Source organism: Paramisgurnus dabryanus, chromosome 23 (genome assembly GCF_030506205.2).
Source record: "Paramisgurnus dabryanus chromosome 23, PD_genome_1.1, whole genome shotgun sequence".
Taxonomy (NCBI): domain Eukaryota; kingdom Metazoa; phylum Chordata; class Actinopteri; order Cypriniformes; family Cobitidae; genus Paramisgurnus; species Paramisgurnus dabryanus.
The window spans coordinates 23,881,621-23,903,118 of NC_133359.1; the positions used below are offsets into that span (position 1 = coordinate 23,881,621).

Here is a 21,498-nt window from a genome sequence, read left to right on the forward strand (position 1 = left end):
TAATACCGCCCCTTAATCTGCACTATCCAATCAAGGCACTGTCATTTAGAGAGAAAGAGAGAAAGTGTTTGCATTTCATCAGCTCATTTGCATTTAAAAGGATGCACCTCAAAGTGCCAATTTTAACATGCTATATTATTATCTGTGGGGTATTTTAAGCCAAAACTTCACATTCACACTCTGGGGACCCCAATGACTTATTTTACATCTTTAAAAAAAATCTCATAATATGACCCCTTTAACATGAAACAAGAAGTCAAAATATTTACACAAAAATATAGCTGACATTTATTATAAAATGCTGGCTTGTTTCAACCCATAAGTGGGTAAAATATGGACAAACCCAAACGTTGGATTAAATTACCCGGCAAAATGTCCAGATTTGACACATATAGGTTCATTTAAACCTAACTGGGGGATGCAAGATTGTGCCAGGGGCCCCCAGTTTTATAAATTCTTTGTAAATGAACCTGCTGCCACTACTATTAAGGTTAATATCCAATAATTTACACTACATTGTGTACATCCATATGTTTTGTTTAATTCAAATGATAATTTTCAGATTAAATATTCTTTAGGGGGACTGCTAACTCCACGCCAAAAAGTTTGAGAACCACTTATTTATACTCAGCAGTTGGGTGTGACCATTAGCCCAGCCACACTGATAGGTTGAAAACAATCCAGCATTTAGCACCAGCGTACGTAGTCCCATCAGTTTCCTCTGCTTGCATTAGATACGGCGCCTGATGACATCACCATCGCGTTATCAGCGCAACGAACGTGGCACTTCAAGAAGCGCGCGGCAGTAGTTTACCTGTTTATTTGCGGGTGCAGTTCATGCACTATCCCATTCCCGCTGGACTAGAAACGCACTCTCTTGTTTCCGTTGGTAAATCAGATCAAAAGGATTGTGACGTCAGGATGTATGACGCGTTGCGTTGACTTCATGCAAAGCAGCAACACCGGGCGCTGTGGACGACGATCGCGACGGACCTACATTATCTGCTCTTCTCAAACAGCATGAGACCAGGCTGAATGAAGGACAAACATCTCGGCATGGCCTCGTATCTGGAGGTGAGAGACACGAGTGATGTTTGTTAAGACGCGTTTACGCGTACGTACCTGCTTTTAAACAGGTCCGGTGCTGTTTGTTCAGAAACCGGTAAGTACTTCGTATTTATCATGCTTTTGGACTGCACGTGCGTGTTCATGTGTACAGCGACTTGAAATAAATCCACATAAATCGAGTCGCTTTATAAACGAGGATGCGCCAACCTTAAACTTAACGCTTGCAAACCCGCGTGTGTGCGCAAGCTGGTTGGTTGCCAAGGTGATGTGAGATCAGCGTGTACAGTTTTGACAGGAGGAGTTTGCCCAGATAATACTATAGACGGGAAATAAAGCTTTAATTTTAAAGAATTAATTGTATTTTATATGCATTTAGTAATATATCTCACATATGCAGTCTATGTACACAGAGTAATTTAGCTGATTCAACACTAAAACATGTAGAAACCTTAAAGTTTGAGTCTGCATTTTTTTCTTTCAGATAGCTGATGACAGCAAGGGACATGAACTGGATCTTTTCTGTGTCCCCAAACATTACGAGGAGGATTTGGACAGTGTTATAATACCCAATGGCCTTATTAAGGACAGGTACATTATTTAACTTAAACCTTGCTAACTGAAAGCAAAGACAGCAATAGCATATCAACATACACCCTGTATTTTCACTGTGTTTCATGCTGATTTTTTTTAATAGAACTGTTTTTATTGTGATATACACTGCTGTGAATATGACATGACCCAGCTAGTAAAATAGCCCTCTGTCTAACCAATAGATTTAGTTAATGAGGTCCATCCACCACCGACTCTTATTTTATTAGAGCGTCGAGGAGGCATGTGATTTGAATTGGCTTTTCCCATTTGCTTAACAAATTTCCTCAGGAATCCCTTCCTGGGCGTTTCTGGCATTTTGTCAAGTTGTATCCAGAGTGAATGCCTGAGTATGAATGGACTGAACAAATGATATTTGACTGTCTCTCCGCAGGACTGAAAGGTTGGCTAGAGATATTGTTCGGGACATGGGCGGACATCACATCGTGGCTCTGTGTGTTTTGAAAGGAGGGTATAAGTTCTTTGCGGACTTGATGGATTACATCAAGGCATTAAATCAAAACATTGATAAGTCTGTGCAATTGACCGTGGATTTCATTAGACTTAAGAGCTACTCAGTAAGTGCCAGCAGTACATTTCCCCTTGCAACATTTATTTACTCCAATGCATGGGCTGATTCGCTGATGTGTGTCATACATATTTAATACTGAGCAATGAATAATCGGAGATGTAACAATTTGCTCTGATAATAAATTTTTTAAAGTTTTAAAAACAATGAAGATTTAAAAACATCATTAAAGTGTTAAAGGAAAACACCACCATTTTTCAATATTTTACTATGTTCTTACCTCAACTTAGACGAATGAATACATACCTATCTTTATTCAATGCGTGCACTCAATCTTTGTACAGCGCCTCGTGAATGTGTTAGCATTTAGCCTAGCCCCATTCATTCCTTAGGATCCAAACAGGGATGAATTTAGAAGCCACCAAACACTTCCATGTTTTCCCTATTTAAAGACTCTTACAGGCAGTAGTTACAAAAGTAAGTATGGTGGCACAAAATAAAACGTGGCGATTTTTTTTTTTAAGCCGATAAAAAATGAGAAATATTGATTGGTGGAAGAGCACTTAGTTTGCAGCACTCCTGACTACTTCCCCTCTTGCTCAAACTTCTGTCAATATTAATGTGCCACCTTTTATTTTGTGCCACCATACTTACTCCTGTAACTACTCATGTAACAGTCTTTCTAAATGCTAACACATTCACAACACGCTGAACAAAGATTAAGTGCACGCATTGAATAAAGGTAGGTATGAATTAATTTGTCTAAGTTGAGTTGAGAACATAGTAAAATATTGATAAGTGGTGGTGTTTTCCTTTAATGTCTCATATATAGGATAATTTAGACCAGTCGTTCCCAACCTGGGTTCCGGGCCCCACTAATGCTGCGTTTACACCAACCGCGGTAAAGGCGTGAAGCGCGAGTGATTTCAATGTTAAGTCAATGTGAAGACGCGTTGACGTGCGTCAAGAGATCGCGCGGCGCGGAAGAGGCGTTCGGCGCGGCGCTTAAGACGCGTTTCCGCCTCTTTCGCACGTGACGCTCGCGCGAAAGGCGCGAGTTGTGCGCGGTGCATGCAAATGGTGCTTTTTGTGCATTTTGCGGTTCACGCGAATTTGCTGCTGACGCCCGAGTTGAAAAATTTGAACTTTGGCGGAATTTCGCGCCGCATTAACCAATCAGGAGTCTGCTTGCTGCTGTGGTGGCAGCCCCGTCCGGAGTCACTCATTCAACCAACCCCGTCAGTCCTCAGTCACCCGGAGCTATACCACACAAGTTCTTATTTCTATAGAGGAGACAGGAATAAAAAGGACCTCGCTTGGAAGAGTGTCAGTGAGGACATTGAGCAACCTGGTAATTGTAATACACACCTCACTTTTGAGTCACGTGACGTTTATCGACCCACGTCGTTTATTTTTCCCCTATAGTAAGGTTACCAAATATAAACTGTTAACTCTCTTGATAAATGCACAATCAACATCAGTCATCTTGCAAACAGATAACCACATAGCACTTGCCGCTCCCACAAGAACCGGAGTTTGCTTCTGACGCGCGTCAAATGCTTGCTTTTTCCGTGCGTCTACTCCGCTCTACACGCGCGAATGCATCCAAATTGTTCAAGTGGCAAACCACGCGCGGTAGATGCGTTTTTGACGCCCGAAACGCGGTTGGTGTAAACTCAGCATTAGAGGGGTGCCAGAGTATACAGGGGTTGTGATTCGATATGCTTTGAGTTCAAATAAATGTTCCACTAATAATTTTATTTAAAAATATTTTAAGAAGTAAAAAAAATGATATGCTAACAATCCTGAAATAAGGCATAATATTCTTGTGTGTACAATAATTGTTTCAATGTGCTTGTCAATGTATCATCAAAATCAAATGGAAAGACAGTTGTAGACAATTGGGGGGGGGGGGGGGTGTAGTGTGCACACCAAGGCGTTAACGTCGCCGTATGTTTTAAATTGGTTCCAATGGAAGCGTCACGCTTTTTAAAAACGTCAGCAGCTGAGCCCCGAGAGTTGAAAAATGTTTAACTTTGGGTGAAACGCTCAGCTCGTCAACGTCACTTTTTCCAATCGGCCGTCCAATCACGGCGGTGGAGGGGTGGGACAAACATCACAACAACCAACCGGTTGCATCGTTCAATGACTGACAAACAAAGAAGAAGTATCATAGCAACCAAAGCTCTCAGCTGAAAAAAACTGGCAAGCGCATACAGTACACAAGCGCCTAATGTTTTCAGCCATGTTTAAACTTTTTCATTTTAGATAACTTAACCAATGATATTGAGCCAGATTGAGCACTTGTATTACCATTAATACAGGACAGTGCAGTGCTCAATATGACCACTTTGGCAACAGAAGTCCCGCCTTTCAGTTGAAAGAACCAATCAGCCATTAATGAAGACTGATGATTTTGTGGGGGAGGAGCTCTGTACAGAGTGACTAATGCCTTGTTCACACTGTCAGTCCATATCTGATTTTGGTGTATATCCGATTTAATAAACTCACTGTCCAAATTGTGTATCACAACTGTTCAGATCCGATCTGTTCGTCTTGTAGCGTTCTGCAGTGTTCCCGATTTTCTGCACTGTTTCTATGGCAGTGACGTCACGCAGGCACGACAATCTGCCTTGATGTATGATGTTGTTTAAACTTTATTCCTCAATACATAGACTTTCCCAAACACCCCTATCATTTTGTCAGAAATGGACCGTTCCAAAGTTCACGCTGGGGTTGCTTTTATGTGACGTGACAGCATGACATAACCAAAAAGCTACACAAATGCGATTAGTGCAGTCAGACTGAAATGGATTTCTGGAACCGATTTCAAACCACCTCTGGATGTAGCCTGAAACGTATATTAAAAAAAATTGATTTAATGCGTTTTTGACCGTTCACACTTACTAAATGTGTTTGGATTCCAATCGGATATGCACCAAAATCTGATTTGCACTGACAGTGTGAACAAAGTCTTATTTGCAGAAAACACTTGACTTTTTACCACCTTTATTTGCGGTATACACAGAATAAAAAAATCTATTGAGGTTGATGTTTTATTTCATTGTAACCGTATGTTACCATCATATCATCCAGCCCTAGACTGCTCCCATTCACTTTCTATATCCAAATGATTTACTATAGCCTTTTTAAATGAGCAAGACTACAGCTAAAGTTGTATTTTGGTAATCAGCCTTACGTCATCAGTGTTGTTGATGTTAACATGTAATAAATCCCAGATATTTCCTTTTAAAATATTTATGTGTTCTTTCCTACAGAATGATCAGTCAACCAACTGTGTGAAAGTTATTGGCGGAGATGAATTATCAGCTCTTACTGGCAAAGTGAGTTTAGATCGGATTTCTTGTACAGCTCTTTGAAATCATTTCCATATAGATTTCCATATATTTTGTTGTAATGATCAATGTGTTAATGTCTCTCCTCTCTCTTTGAACAGAATGTGCTTATAGTTGAGGTGAGGATCACTTTTACATGCAATAGATTTGCATTCTGTGTCAGATTTATTTGTGTTCACCGGTTTTAAATATGACCTTGTTTGTGAAATCCAGGTTAACGTCTTATAACCTAATTTTGAGCATCACAGTTTGATTTCACTCATTGATTTCAATCTTTGACATGACCTCAGTTAATATTAAAGATATATTAAAGTTATATGTTTTGCTGTAATAAATAATAGCTTGTTCAAGAGCTGGCATATCCTCTACAGGTTTGTGGAAAACCTAATAATTCCGGCTTGATTTATGAATGTTGTAAAGTTTTGTTTGCTTCCATGGAAGCAAGAAATTCTGACATTTTATACAAAAGATAAAAAGTTAACATAGTTGATGTTACACATTATCTTATTTGATAAGTGACCTACATATGTTGAAATGTTGCTTCGTTGACAATTCTAAAACTTTGTGTGTATTTTGAGGTCAACATGAACAAATAAATTCCGTGTTGTTTCAAACTATTGAACCCTTTCTCTATGTTGTGAATAAAGAGACCTAAAACGCCTTCATTTTGTGTTATAGGACATTATAGAGACAGGGAAAACTATGGAAACCCTGCTTAAACTATTAACTGGATTTCATCCTAAAATGGTGAAAGTTGCCAGGTAAGAGACTGTATAGGGAAGAGGAGAATAGTATTTTATTGAATCGTTTACACAAAAAGCTAAATCATACAATGAAAGTGAATTGTGACCATGGCTTTGAAGTCAGATTTTTACTGAATTAAAAACCTTATTTTTCATGTTTCTGAACAGTTAAATTTGAGAGGGAATAACACGTTTTATTCTGTCATTATACAAAGTTAAAATGAACTGTTTTATTTTAATTGTTTAGTTGAATGAAACAATGTTTATTTTGCATGTTCATCATCACATTTATTTCAATGCCATTTCAGTTTACTTGTGAAAAGGACACCCAGGAGCTCAGGATACAGACCTGACTGTGAGTGCCTTTGTATTTCTCATCATTTAATTTTAAACAGATATTACGAGATATTTGATATTTGCGTAATCCAGATCACTTAGAAAATGTAAGCATTTATGCTGTACACGCTTATTGGACACATACTCGTCCGGTGGTGTTTAGAGTAGTTATTCAATGCTCTTTAAAGGTGGGGTGCATGATCTCTGAAAGCCAATGTTGACATTTGAAGTCACCTAAACAGACACGTCCCTACTCCAATAGCATCCGGACCTTCTTTTGATAGCCCCGCCCCACACATACTCGACCCAGGCAACGATGTTGGTTAGTAGACACACCCCTTAATGCTGATTGGATACAAGTGTGTTTTGGTACTCGGTCTGACTCCCTTTTCCAAAGCGTTTTTTAAAAAAATCATGCACCCCGCCTTTAAATCAATCTATTCCACAGCACAAATGTTCTTCACTCTTGATCACAGCACTAAAGTTAATTGTAGCAGTTGGCTACAAGCATATTTAAGCATTAAGCTGCACTGGGACTGGCAGTAGCAGAGCAACGCAATCTCATTGATTTCAATGAAAGCTTGGTGACACGAGCGACAATGACCATTGGCGACTGGATAGGTTGTGTCCAGTCACGCAACAAAGTTGAGAAAAGTTTAACTTTATGCAAATTATAAGCAACTTTCGAGAGCGACTACCAATGAGAACAAAGCAGGGGAGTTCACATCATTCAACTCTCGTCAGTTAAGAGAGTGGATGGTACTTATTTGTGTATGACAACCAGATTTAGACACGCCTCCTAATGACCTCATTGAAAGAGACCAGCGATACACTGCTTCAAGCCAGTTGCCGATTGGTCTGGGCAGTGCTGTATGAAGTCGAACACACCTAATGATTAAGTGGGCGGAAGAACATTTTCAGATTTTGATTAAAGTTGATGAGGGCACATAAATAAAAAAATAATGACCCACACGGATGAAATGTTTATAATAAAAAAAATAAGAATTGCTTTGGTTTCATAGTGACTTTAATTGTATACATTCACATACCTGTCCTTTATATTTTATATATTTATGACTATTCTACTGTTCATGTTTTGCAAAATATTGTTGGTGTTGTCCATCATTTGTATTAGGTTAGTATAATTATTTAGTTTTGATTAGTGTAAACCATGTTTATTCTGATGCTGTGTATTTGTAAATGTTTATTTACTGTACATATTTTATGTTCTTCCTTTAGATATTGGCTTTGAAGTTCCTGATAAGTTCCTGGTGGGATATGCATTAGACTACAATGAATACTTCAGAGATCTGAGTGTAAGTATTTTATGATGGTGTTTCATCATATTACTGCTGGTTAACTATTGTGCAATATACTGTACATTTGTTGAATTGAAATTAAAAATATATTCATTTATAAATAGTTCTGGGATTTGATTGGTTGAACCATGTTTAAAGCTATTGTAAATGACTACAGAAACACACCTGTGACCACTTTACATCAGCTTGGAAAACCGTTTTGCTTTTAAATATTACAACAGTGCTTACTGGAAGAATATTTCTCAATATCATTAAATTTTTTTGTTCTTTATTTTCTAAAACCTTGACAGGTGTATGAAATAACTTTTCATCAAAGCAATAAGCCTTATGAAGTCATGGTTTATAGTAGATTTAAAACAGCTAAGGCAGTTTTGGGCTAACAATACATTAAAACTGTAAACACAAACTAAATTATTTTATAATGTTGGCTTCTGTATTGTTTTGTTTGTTTGTTTTTAATTTATAGGATTTGAATAAATATTTTTTTATGTCAAGGTTTGTATTATGGTTCATTCCAGATGTGCCGGTTTGGTTTGTTACTGCTGAAACTATTGTAGTGCTGTATTGACTGGATCATCTCTTCTTTTTTTTCTCTTTCAGCATATCTGTATATTAAGTGACAGAGCAAAAGAGAAGTATAAAGTATGATACAAGACCCAAGTGCTGGATGCATGAAGACAGATCACTGTGAACCTTCTGTGTTTGCTTTTTTGGTTGTAAATTTAATTTATTTTTTTACTTGTGATCAGGAATGAAGAGTGAACTTGTGCAACACAGATTTTCACAGATGCTGGGCAGAGATTCCTTGCATTTTCTTCATGGTTTAAATTAAGGCCTTTGATTGTATTGATTTTATGTTTAATTTAAATCCGTTTGGCAAATCCAAAGAGTTTAGGTTTAGAGATTAAGTTAATTGTTATCTGCTTAATATTATGTATTTATTTACCCCAGTGACACATAAATGCATTACAGCATTTAATGCATATGCAGTTGATAAGGATGGGAGGCTTCTTTCATTAAAATTTACATGAACAAACATTATTTTGTCTTTATGTTATGTACATGTTATAAATGTGTTAGTAAAACTCTCCTTTTAGTGTCAACTGCCACCAAAACAACAAATAAAATTTTTTTTGTTGAAATAACACAGTACTGTATGAAACAATTTAAACTTTAAACTTTTGTATTTGGTTTCTTTTTTGTACAACAATAAAATTTTGTTCCCAGAACACTGAACAGTGTTTTTAGACAACCTATAATAGCTCGAATAAAGTTAGATAATTATTATATATTTTTTAAATTAAGTTATTTATAGGTGTTTATGTTTTTACGATCATTAAATGTCCCTCAGATAAGATTATATATTTGTGTAAAATCCTTATCCTCTCACAGCTGGACATATTAAACTATAGTAAAGTTAAAAACACACAACAAGCATAAATCCCTCCCTGCGTACGAAATTGCGTACTACTTCACTATGTAGGATGTGAAAATCAGCACGTGTAAAAAAGTATGCATATGATGGAGCTTAGAAACCACCAAATTAAAAATGTTAAAAATTTAAATGAACAGAAAACTTGTTTTGAGGTGTGTAACGGTTTGTACACCACCCAAACTGCACACGACAGATTAAGGCATGTTCCCCTTCAGTTGCAATGAGAGTAATGGAGAATTTGCCACAACTAATATGGCGACGCCGTTGACGTACGATCCAGCAGCCAAGGCGCGGTCTAGTTATTTCTTTAATGTCTGCCTGTAGAGCCTTTGACTGAGTTTTAAATTTGAACAAAATTTCATTGTTTAAGAATTTCAAAGTATAAAGTAAAAGTCACAAATTAGTTAAACTATATACAATAAGATAACGGGGCGCGATTATATTTGTTTTATTGAAATCTGCAGCCTACATTTCCCATGAGTCTATTCTCCGTGACGTCACGGCATGATTACGGAAGTTCTCCCGCAGGTTTAGTGTAACGTGCTTTTCTGTCAGACAGATTGTATTTGTAAATCGAGTGAGTTATTTATTTGAAAAATAAACAATTAGACATGGCAGCTCTTAAATACGCAGGTATGGATGACACAGACAGTGAAGACGAGCTTCCGCCGGGTTGGGAGGAGAGATCTACTAAAGACGGATGGGTTTATTATGCCAAGTGAGTGTTTTTATTTATCATAAAACACAGCCTGACCACTGTAGTGGCATTTAATAGTCATTTATAATCTGAAAAGTAGTAAGCTTTTCTCTTACTAATGTTTTGTTTTTGAGGTAAAAGTGTAGTAAACATGCTTGTTTTGGTATATTGATTACTATTAGCAAAACCATTTTTTTTTACAACATTAAACAGTAGAATAACCATGGTTACTTTGCGTGAGGGTTGTGGTGGGATTTTTAGAAAGATTGATACTTGTCATTGCACATTGTTTATGAAATGTCATAATTCATTATTTCAGCCACGAGGAAATGAAGACCCAATGGGAACATCCCAAAACCGGGAAGAAGAAGCGCTGTGCTGGAGGTATTTTGCAGTGTTAATGGATGGACAATTAATAATACATTAAAATATATTGAATCTCCGCTATCTATTCAAATTTAAGGGCTTTTAAATGTGCACTGAGTTTTGCATACAAAACAAATCTTTTGTAAAAACAGTAGCCTACTCTTGAAAAATATGTTTACTTGTTTTAAAAACTAAATGGACATTTAAGCTCATGTAGAAATGCATTGAAATGCCAATAGCTGTTTTATGTCAGCGCTTTGATAATATAGGAAACTGCCTGGCTCTGTAAGTCTATTAGAAAGAGAATTGAAATCATTGACGATGTGTTTTTATTTCATTTCTTTCAATTCATGATGTAGCTTTGCCATATGGATGGGAACAGGAAACAGACAGTAAAGGCCAAATCTACTATGTTGAGTAAGTTGAAATTTGATGATGTTTGAACATACCATACTAAAAGTACAAAATATATTGTTATTGTTATTGTTTCTGCTGTTGTTATTAATACTTGTTTTATTTTTATAGAGAATGGTGAAGGGTGGTGTTATTTAAGATTTAGGGAGATAGAAGTTAGACCTGGATTAGATTTAGTTCCGGTTTAGTCCCAGACTAAAATATATGTTTGAGCTGTCTTAACAAAAAAACAACTTGCCGTAACATATCTAAAAGGGACATATCATGAAAATATGACTTTTTTCATGTTTAAAGGGGCCATGGCATGGCAAGTGCTATAATTGGGTTTCCAGTGCTTCTATCAACCAGATCAACCCAGTAACTTAGTTTTGGTAAACCATTCTCTGCAAACATGTGAAAAATAGGTAATTGAAATTTGGCTCTCCTTATGATGTCATAAAGAGCTCTTATTATAATAATACCGCCCCTTAACTCTTTCACCGCCAGCATTTTTAAAAAAAGTTGCCAGCCAGCGCCAGCGTTTTTCATGATTTTCACCAAAGTTTAATGCCTTCCAGAAAATGTTCTTCTTTAAATAAATAAACATACAATATACCAAATGAAAGAACAGACCCTCTGCTTTCAAACAAAAAAAAAACGTTTCATCCTACCTTTAGTGGTTCTTTTGCAATCAGCTTTTGAATATGGGTAGGTTTTTGCAAAAACACCATATTTTGAGCAAAAAGCAGAGATAATTCCATTTTTGTGACGGATTTTTCATAGAGATCCCATTCAGAGCGATCTTTAAAACAGACACGGACATGCAGCAGCTTGCCATAGGGCAATACTTCCGCCACCTGGTGGATAATAGCGGTGTTGCGGAAAGACGGAAAATCTCGTCATTGGCGGGGAAGCGTTTTCTCTTAATTGACGAGATATCTCGTCAATGGCGGGGAAAGAGTTAATCTGCACTATCCAACCACGGCACAGCCATTTAGTGCAGAGAGAAGAGAGAGAAAGTAGTTCACATCACTATTGAGTTTCAAATGCAACAAACCACCATCATTGTGATCAGTGTTTTAATTTCATCAGCTCACTTGCATTTTAAAGGACACACCCAAAATGCCACATTTTTGCTCACACCTACAAAATGGCAATTTAAACATGCTATAATAAATTATTTATACGGTATTTTGAGCTAAAACTTCACATATGTACTCTGGGGACACCAAAGATTTATTTGACATCTTAAAAAAGTCTTGTGACATGGCCCCTTTAAGTGCTATAATTGGGTCCCCAGTGCTTCTATCATCTTAGAAAATGTAAAAAGAGCAACCAAGTAACTTAGTTTTGGTAAACCATTCTCTCTGACAAAATAGGTAATTGACATTTGTGTACCCTTGTGATGTCAGAAGGGGATCTTATTATAATAATACCACCCCTTAATCTGCACTATCCAACCACGAAGTCGCCATGAAACGGAAGTAGCAATTATCTTGTTTTCCACGTGGTGATATATTTCCAAGTGAAATGGCTTCTAATATTAAAGCAACACTAAAGAGTTTTTGCTCTTTGCTCCCCCTACAGGTTAAAAGCGGAATTGTCCATTACCACTGTCATAAATACTGCAGCATAGCTGGCTCTGATTGTTTTGTAGGTCTGCCGTAAAGCAAGTTTTTGTAGTTTTCACTCGAACTACAGGACCGCGACCCGACGGTTGGAAACTTCTTTAGTGCGGTTTTTTGGAAATGTAAGGTAAAACAAACTCTTTGGTGTTGCTTTAAATAAAGATAGTGCTGGACTTGAATTTGTATATCAAGAACTAATTGGATCGTTTGAAGTTAGGTCGTGTTGCTAATTGCTAATCGCTGTGACCTTCTCCCGGACCCTGCCCATCTGCTATACCATATGACTGGAAGTAAAGAAAGATTGTTCAGAGGAGGGGATGAGATTTTTTAATTAAAGATTATGGGGGCACACTAATAAAAAAAATGATAAAGCTCACAGATAAGTCATTTGTAAAAACTACCACAATATTCCAAAACAAATGACACTTTTTTATTTAAATTTCATTTCGACCTTTATCATGCTATAATAAATTATCTAATGATATTTTGAACTAAAACTTCACATAAGTACTTTAGGGAAACCAACGATTTATTTTAAATCTTAAAGTGGCGTTTTCCCAGACAGGGATTTAATAAATTTTAAGAGCTGTCCATACTGAAAACAACTTGCACTGATCTATTTTAAAATACATCAGTGCCCTTTGTTTTCCCTCAAAATGCACGCCAGTAATGTTTTAGTAAGGCATGTTTGTTATATTTCCTAATTAAACTAAGGCCTAGTCCTGGATTAAGCTAATCCCTGTCCGGGAATCCGCCCCAAAGTGTTCTGAAGATGGTCACATTTATAAAAGCTTCTTAACTGTCCTATTTTTAACTAAGGCCTGTGTCTGGCTTAATCTAAGTCTTGTATGTAAAACTAAACCTTATATTTTATTCGGTATGTAACGTAATGGTGTAAGCGTTTAATGTGATCATGACGTGAGTGCTGTGTGTGTGTATATAATTTAAAAGTATATTTACAAAACACTCATAATTTTTTTACCTTTTACACTAAATGCTCTCTCAAGTAAGTAATTCAGATTTGATTGTTAATAGATAATTGTGCATAATGTTATTTTAATTACAATATATTCAAGCTTAACTACAATATGGTATAATTACAATATTTATTCAACTTTTCCTCTTTTTCCAGTCACATCAACAAACGCACAACGTATTTTGACCCCCGGCAGGCCTTCACTGTGGAAGACATACAGGTGAAGCCCAAACGCTTCGATGGAAACACCTGTGCTCTTGATGTACTGCAGAATCGTGACCTCTCAGACAAGGTCATAGTCATCACAGGGGCCAATTCTGGTATAGGTAAGCACCCCATCCGTGTTAATGGTCTACATCAGGGCTGTGCAACTTCGGTCCTGGAGAGCCGGTGTCCTGCAGAGTTTAGCTCCAACCAACTAAACTCTGCAGGACACCGACCCTCCAGGACCGAAGTTGCCAATCCCTGGTCTACAGTAAGTGATTTAATGGCAGTTTGCAGCTTTTTTGTTGTATTTATATGCCATTTTGTTACATTATTCATCTTAATTGACAGCTTAGTACACAACCATATGAAGAAACAGCCTGATTTTAAGCAATTTGTGTTTAATGAACCTGCCCATTGTGCACCTGCACTGTTGCAGTACAACGTGTATCCAGAAGGTGGCACTATAGCATTAATTATTTTCTCTTCTCAGTGGTGATTAGAACCAGATTTTACTTTACAGTACCAAATTAGTTTATCATAACACTAGAACACATGTGTAATATTATCATTAACTACGTATGCCCAGCACAATGCTTTTTTGGTTATTGCACCTGAACTGGTATGCAATTTGTGTATGTATGTATTCCTCTTTTACTCTGTGGTTTTTGAGGAAAATTATCTGTCACACTTCCATCGACAGATAAATGTACACTATACTTAAGTGTTTTTTTGGGCACAGAGTCTTCAGAGTCTAAGCAAAAGCTGTTTTCCTTTCCCTTCAAACATTTATATATTTATTTGTTTTGCTCTCCTAACTTGGTGTACTTGTTATATGGTTTGTTTTATTGCGATATATTTATTATAGTATTTTCAGTGCTGTTTATGACCCTATCAGAACAGATCTGTTAAGCACCTATATATGGTTTGTCAAAACACATCATGATTAATGTTGGCATACAGAAATCATAACATAATGATCACACTGATGGTCATCGTCCATGCAATTCTTCCGTGCATCCACAAAACAACATTGTGGTCTTGTCTTGTAATCTTTAATCAAAATATAAAAATGTGTTTTCTTTTAGAAAGGTGGTCCTTTTTTTGATGACATTAGTTTGTGGGTATGGAAAGAAAATTTGTTAACTCCTCCCCTCCACCTGTCAATCTGCTGCTAGCTCTGTTTCTGAGCAACACTCCTGATTTTATAGATCCAATCAGAAATTAAGACACACGTCCCTTTATTGTTCTCATTCAGTATTTAATTTCACTTGGGAATACATCAAAATTAAAGTGGACTGCAACTTCTGGTTCACACTGATTTTAATGTATTATGGTTTTTTCATGTGTATTTCAAATTAAAATAGTGATTTTCAGGCCTGAAGAAATATAGAAAATTCTGGAAATTCATAGCATTCTAGTTATGTTCTGCTCTAAAATACTTGATATTTTGGGTAGTGTTTATAAAACATTTAAAACTATTTCCAGTAATAATATACATTAATGTGCAAAAGTCTTAGGCCACCATTAGACTTGTTGTTTTTGCAATTGTATAGTGATCATATATATATAATTATTTATCAGTCTCTTTATTAGAATACAACCAGAAAATGCAGGCAATGTGTATGTAGTATTAAAAAAGTATAAGCTGAAGTGTGAAGTATTTAGGATAAACTCCCCTTCCACTTGAGCAATAGCAGGATCTCTTAAACCTAAATGAAATTAAAGCCTAATTTCTAATTCTAATCGAATGACTTCAGGACTTCAGTCTCCTCAAAAAAGCTCAAGATGTATTTTGTGCCAATAGAGGTCACACTAAATACTGACTGATGCCTGAAGAAGACATTTAGATTGTCATTTCTGATTTTTTTTTGTTTTTAACTGTGTGTACATATTTCCTGTATTTTCTGTTTGTATCTTAAAAAAAAGAGTGAAAAATAAATATGTATGGACATTAAAACTTTGCAAAAACAACAAAGCTGAGACTTGACCTAAGACTTTTGCACAGTACTCTACGTATTTGAAATGCATTAGAACATCCAACATGTAAAAACCCTGATGATTAATAACCAATAGTTTAGCTTAATAGAAATCATGACGTAATGCATACCCAAAATTCACAATATAAACTTGTTATAAACAAACATGAATGACTTTTAACCCTGTCTTTAAAAACCAGACTAGTTTCAAAATCAAATTCTGAGATCAGTCATTGATATCACTTAGTCTGACTTAGTCAATATTAAAGGGGACATATCAGAAAAATCTGACTTTTTCCATGTTTAAATGCCATAATTGGGTCCTCAGTGCTTTTATTTATCTAGAAAATGTGAAAAAGATCAACCCAGTAACTTAGTTTTGTTAACCATTCTCTGCAAGCATGTGAAAAAATAGCTCATTGAAATTAAGCTCCCCTTGTGATGTCAGAAATAGATAATAGCGCCCCTTAATCTGCATTATCCAACCACAAAACTGCCAATTAGTGCAGAGATCAACTCATTTGCATTTGAAGGACACCAAAAACGGCCAATTTTTTCTCACACCTACAAAGTGGCATTTTAAACATGCTATAATAAATTATCTATATGATATTTTGAGCTTAAAATTCACATACATACTCTGGGGAAACCAAAGATTTATTTTACATCTTAAAAAAAAGTATTGTGAGATGTACTCTTTAAAGATATCAAAGTTATATTTTCACATAATGTTCTTTACATCATGTAGGATGATTTAGAAAACAGTAAATCACACAAAAACGACTAAAGCTTGGGTTTCACAGTCAGGATCACATATATTATATCAAATAATTATATATTATAATTTAATTGTGACATAAATGCTTGCTTTTTGAATTTACAGATCTTTATTGTTAATAATAATATTTTTGGGGGGAGATTTTAACACTAGAGGGCAGAGATGCTCTGTGTATCACCTATAAATTCATCTTTTACAGGCAATTCTGCTAATGCCTTCAAAACGTATGAAATACAGTATGCAGGAAAGACCAACTTATCATATAAAATTGCTGAATAGTATTATTAGCATTATTATTATTTTGTATTACATGAATCATAATTTTATTCGATCAGTTTGATCTTAATTTCTCTTTTAAACATTGAATTGCACTCGATTGAATGAGCAAACGATAGCTACATTTATTGTCCTATTTATTATTATTTTAAACAACAATGCTCCATTTTATTGCTTTTACTTTTATTTATTTTTATTTCTTAGAAACAATTTTTTAATTTTTTCCAACATGAATACATATATCATATTAAATAAAAAACATTTCTAACAATTTCAAGATTTTGTTACATGCTATCCATAATGTATAATTCCATACGTATGTGCCACAACTGTTCTAACAAGTATTTGTGAGTACAAGGCAATCATTTGTTATGAGTGCATTTATCTGCTTTGAATCACAATTATTTATAGAGGTCATTTTTATTGCAATAATTGTGTTTGTCATGTAGCTTTTAAATGCATTAAGCACTTTAATGCATTATTAAGGTGGCAGGCCTGGCCTTCTCCGCTAATAAGTCTCATCATCTGGTAATTACAGTAGGAGAGGTTATTATGCTTTTATTAGACTGATACTGTACTGTGTTTTATTAGCCCTGTACAGAAACACACTTACAATCGTCTCTCTCTACCGGTTTAATACGGCGGTAATGGAAACAAATGCTCTTTTGTATCCCCTCTTTCTCTCTTGTTAACGTGTTCTCTGGTTGTGGAGTGGTACACCTGCACCCGAGCATTGATCCTGCGGTGTGTGTTTGACCCCGGCTGATGCCTCCCATTCATTCCCATTAGTGACTTGGGCGCTTTCCTTAATTCTCCTCTATTGAACCAACTAAAAGTTATTTACCATCTAAAGTGCCGTTCACTTCACTCAAACGCCACGTCACCACACACCCAACAGCACCTGACCTGAGACCTGTGAAGTTTTTGGTTTTAATGTGTTTCGTTCATGGACAAACTTAGACTTGAAACTTAGACAAAATGAAATATAGATATAAAAAATATAGATCTCTCTTTTTATGTTCTTACTACGTTTAACGTTTGTTTTCAAACAAAAGCATCTGTGATTCTTATTTTAAATTTATTTAAATTATTTATAAACCAATTATAGTTGTGATGATTTAGTTTGGGGGAAATGTGACATAAATTGTTGTTTTATTACCAAAATACTGCGAAGGAACTTGTATAAACTTCTAAAACTTTCCACCTATAAGCAGCTATTTCTCAAACATTCTCAAGTTGTATTATTTTTCTCCTAAGAAACACCTTTATTTGTTCAGATAGTCATAAATAAATCATATATCGTCTATTTGGATGCACTTTATTTTTGTCATCAAAATAAATACCTAGTCAGAAACGTATTTCTTTAATGTAAGACATAGTCAGTTATACTAAGTCGAGCGTGTAGCGTGGGGTTATTTTTGTCGAGCAGGTGTATCGTTGAAGTCATTGGGTGATGGTGGTGGCCTGTCTCTGATGGTGATGGATGCTCTGTGGCGGTCACGGTGCTCTAACGTGCCTCTGTTTGTCTTTCTGAGTCACAGAGCTGAAGACGTGGATGCATGTGTACGTTTATGGGCTTCTATATTTACACTGTTCCTATTTCAGTTCATCGGTTCTTATGGATGAGGCGGCAAACTTGCGAGTGCAGCCACGGGTGCTGATATTATTTGCTAGAGATGGCACGTTTTCCTTGCGGCACTTTGAGAAGTTTTTGTGTGAAAATTATAGAGAGAGGTGTTTAAATGTAAGGGGTTTATTAAAATGCTTTCTCTTATTCCGTTCTTAAATCGATTTGAAAAGTCTAAACATGTTGGTTTGTGATGTTCCTGAGTAGGCCGTCATTGTTATAACATCTGTTTCAACCAATATCTTCAATGTGTGAGACGGCTTGTTTGTTTTTCCAATGGCAGACTATGAAGAAACCTGTTTGGAAATAGTTTATGATGATGTAAGTGGCACAAAATAAGTTACATTTTTTACCTAAAAGTAAAACCCAAATTCTAATGCCATATTTTAACAAAACAACAGACCTTAAAACAACTTTTGTCACCTGCTTTGAAACACCGGATGCATTCTCTCACGGTCATGGCACATTGTGTCGCTGTCTGAGAGCTCGCTCTGAACCTCATATCCTTGTTATGTTTTGCAAAAGCTCAGTGTCAGAACAGGAAATGGAGTGTATAAGGTGGCACAGGGGATGAATAAGAGGCCGTTCTGACGGGAAATCTTCTGTTTTATGTTTCTTAATAAATGCCATGCCTGCTATGTATTTCCAGTTTAATTGAATTTTGATGACAGTGTTGCTGTACCCTCTCACCAGTTCTGTGTCGCCGGGTCTCTCTCTCTCTCTCTCTCTCTCTCTCTCTCTCTCTCTCAACTAAAGGATCCTAAATGAGGTAACATGGTGCTTCTTCCTCCTACAGATAAGATCGGCCCTGTTTGTTTGTGAGAAATTACCACTGATCTGTTCGGCATCATTCACTGATGGACTGGCTCTAACCTTGCATTAAAACGACCTTAAAGGGGACATATCATGAATATCTTGAGTTTTTCCATGTTTAAGTGCTATAATTGGGTCCCATGTGCTTCTATCAACCTAGAAAATGTGAAAAAGATCAGCACAGTAACTTAGTTTTGGTAAACCATTCTCTGCAAGAATGTGAAAAAATAGCTCATTGAAATTTGGCTCCCCTTGTGATGTCAGAAGGTGATAATACCACCTCTTAATCTGCACTATCCAACCATGGCACTGCTTTCCACTGAGATCAGCTCATTTGCATTTAAAAGGACACACCCAAAAACGGCACATTATTGCTCACACCTACAAAGTGGCAATTTTAACATGATATAATAAATTATCTATATGGTATTTTGAGCTAAAACTTTAATAACACTTTAATACATGGCCAATATCGATTCTGAATCACAATGGCGATATTATGCACAACTTTTTCATGTACTACGGCTATTTAGAAAGTATAATTCATTGAGAAGCATAGCAAGCAGAATCGCACGATGTATCGTTACACCCATAACATCTTAAAAAAAGTCTTGTGAAATGTCCCCTTTAACTCTTTTCCCACCAGGGGTTTAAAACAAAGTTGCCAGCCAACACCAGCATTTTTTATGATTTTTACAAAAGTTTAATGCCTTCCAAATGTTCTTCTTTAAATATAATCATAAAATATATAAAATGAAAGAACAGAAGTTTCATCATTTGTTCTCTTTTTATCACCTCTCAAATATGGGTAGTTTTTTTTTTAAGGACTTTTGTCAGAGATCAGATACATAAAGGTTTTACTGTTTTTGGATAAGTGGATGCTTCAGTGTTTAGAAGTTCTGTAAGAGCCCCACCTAGTGGATAATAGCAGTAATATGGATTGGTGTAAAAACTTGTCATTGTCACAGAAACGTTTTCCTTTATTTGACGAGATAAATGTTTAATAGTGGGGAAAGTTATTTCATTGTTTAGACTTTGCACTGTATTAAAATTCACGATATATATATTTAAGCAATAATATACACCAGGATTTTGGGGGTGTATATTATTGTAAAATGTAGGGCTGGGTATCGAACGTCGATACTTTTATGGTATCGAAGGAAAAACTCAGATACTTTGAGTATCAAAAAATGATTTATCTTTCGGTGCCAAATTTCAATTCCAAAAGCCAAGCAGCTGTGTCTGTGAGAGCCTATACTTGCGTGTAAGGACCTAAAACGCCGGCGATTGGCTGTCCACCACCACGTAACGGGGAGGATTTCTGAAAAAACTCGCAGTCCAACTCGCAGTCACCCAACACAAGTGTAGAAAGGATTCAATGACAAATATACAGAAAGTCTTTGTGACAGTTGTCTTACCAATAGAGTTAGCACAAGTATGGCTGTGTTGTCTCCGTGAAAGGCACGTCGTCGTCGTCAACCAAAACGGCGCTTCTCCTAAAGTGACGAGGGGTTTCAATTTAAAGCACGTGCGCAGCCTGTGTCTCTGCTTGTTTCACTCGCGCCTGGTTCCGCATGGCAAGACTCCTTGCGCGCGTATCCTACAACAGTCTCGACAAGGTTTTAAACTTGACCCACGCGCACAGCGCGTGTCTCTCAATGCTTATGAAATACTCACGCCTGTCTCTCCGCATCGCAAAGCCTTCATGCCCTCATCTCCCAAAATGGACGATGCGTTTAAACCTATTTTTTACAGTCTATGGTTTAAAATTGACGCACACGCGCAGCCCAACACTGCTTACAAGCCTGGCTCGTTAATTAAAACAAACTAAAATCCCATTTAACTGGTTTGCTAATTTCATTTGAATGAAATGACATTTAACGCATTTTCTACTCATTTTAAAAATCCCAAATGTGTTTAATATTTTGATCATTACGAAGTTGATTATTACAGTTCTTTGTTTACAAAAAATACAAACATGCTTACAAATAAAGAGTTTGGTTCCAAAACGCAATAAATCCATTTTGACAAATTTTGGTAAAAACGTGTTTTCTATACCAAGAAAGTGTCAAGATGAAAACCACTATTTTCTGTTACAAACTTTCACATAGCATCTTTAGGCTATAAAAACATAAAAAATTCAAATCCGTAACTTGATTTTCAAAGATTTATTATAAAAACTGATTATTTTTTCCACAAAATGCAATAAATCCATGACAAGTTTTTATTCAAAATGCTATAAATCTATTGAATCAATCGCCTATATAAATGTGCATTCATCTTCGCCATGTTATATTCATTTAGTTGAACAGTTGTACACACTGATTAAAAAAATAAACATTAATGTCATTAATCAAAACACTTACTTTGTGATATTAAGAACACTG

At 36.2% G+C, this 21,498-nt stretch overlaps 2 protein-coding genes across 2 annotated transcripts in view; both read left to right on the top strand.

The window, feature by feature from the left end:
* Positions 1-712: 712 nt before the first annotated feature.
* On the top strand, positions 713-9,067 carry hprt1l (hypoxanthine phosphoribosyltransferase 1, like). Its single transcript, XM_065291332.2, has 9 exons — positions 713-1,074; positions 1,550-1,656; positions 2,051-2,234; positions 5,464-5,529; positions 5,643-5,660; positions 6,220-6,302; positions 6,593-6,639; positions 7,860-7,936; positions 8,540-9,067. The coding sequence occupies exons 1-9, from the start codon at positions 1,036-1,038 to the stop codon at positions 8,585-8,587; spliced, it is 669 nt and encodes a 222-aa protein (XP_065147404.1). The 5' UTR covers positions 713-1,035; the 3' UTR covers positions 8,588-9,067.
* An 816-nt stretch (positions 9,068-9,883) lies between these two features.
* Positions 9,884-21,498, top strand: part of wwox (WW domain containing oxidoreductase) — a 251,974-nt gene continuing 240,359 nt past the window's right edge. The window contains exons 1-4 of the mRNA XM_065291319.2: positions 9,884-10,092; positions 10,391-10,455; positions 10,797-10,854; positions 13,591-13,760. Coding sequence (XP_065147391.1) covers positions 9,986-10,092; positions 10,391-10,455; positions 10,797-10,854; positions 13,591-13,760 — 400 coding nt within the window. The 5' untranslated portion in view covers positions 9,884-9,985. The remainder of the gene's footprint in view (positions 10,093-10,390; positions 10,456-10,796; positions 10,855-13,590; positions 13,761-21,498) is intronic.

Coding starts and splice junctions, on each gene's coding strand:
- hprt1l (XM_065291332.2), top strand. CDS start 1,036: ATGAAGGACAAACATCTCGGCATGGCCTCGTATCTGGAG. Junction 1,075..1,549: donor GCATGGCCTCGTATCTGGAG/GTGAGAGACACG, acceptor TTTTTCTTTCAG/ATAGCTGATGACAGCAAGGG. Junction 7,937..8,539: donor AATACTTCAGAGATCTGAGT/GTAAGTATTTTA, acceptor TTTCTCTTTCAG/CATATCTGTATATTAAGTGA.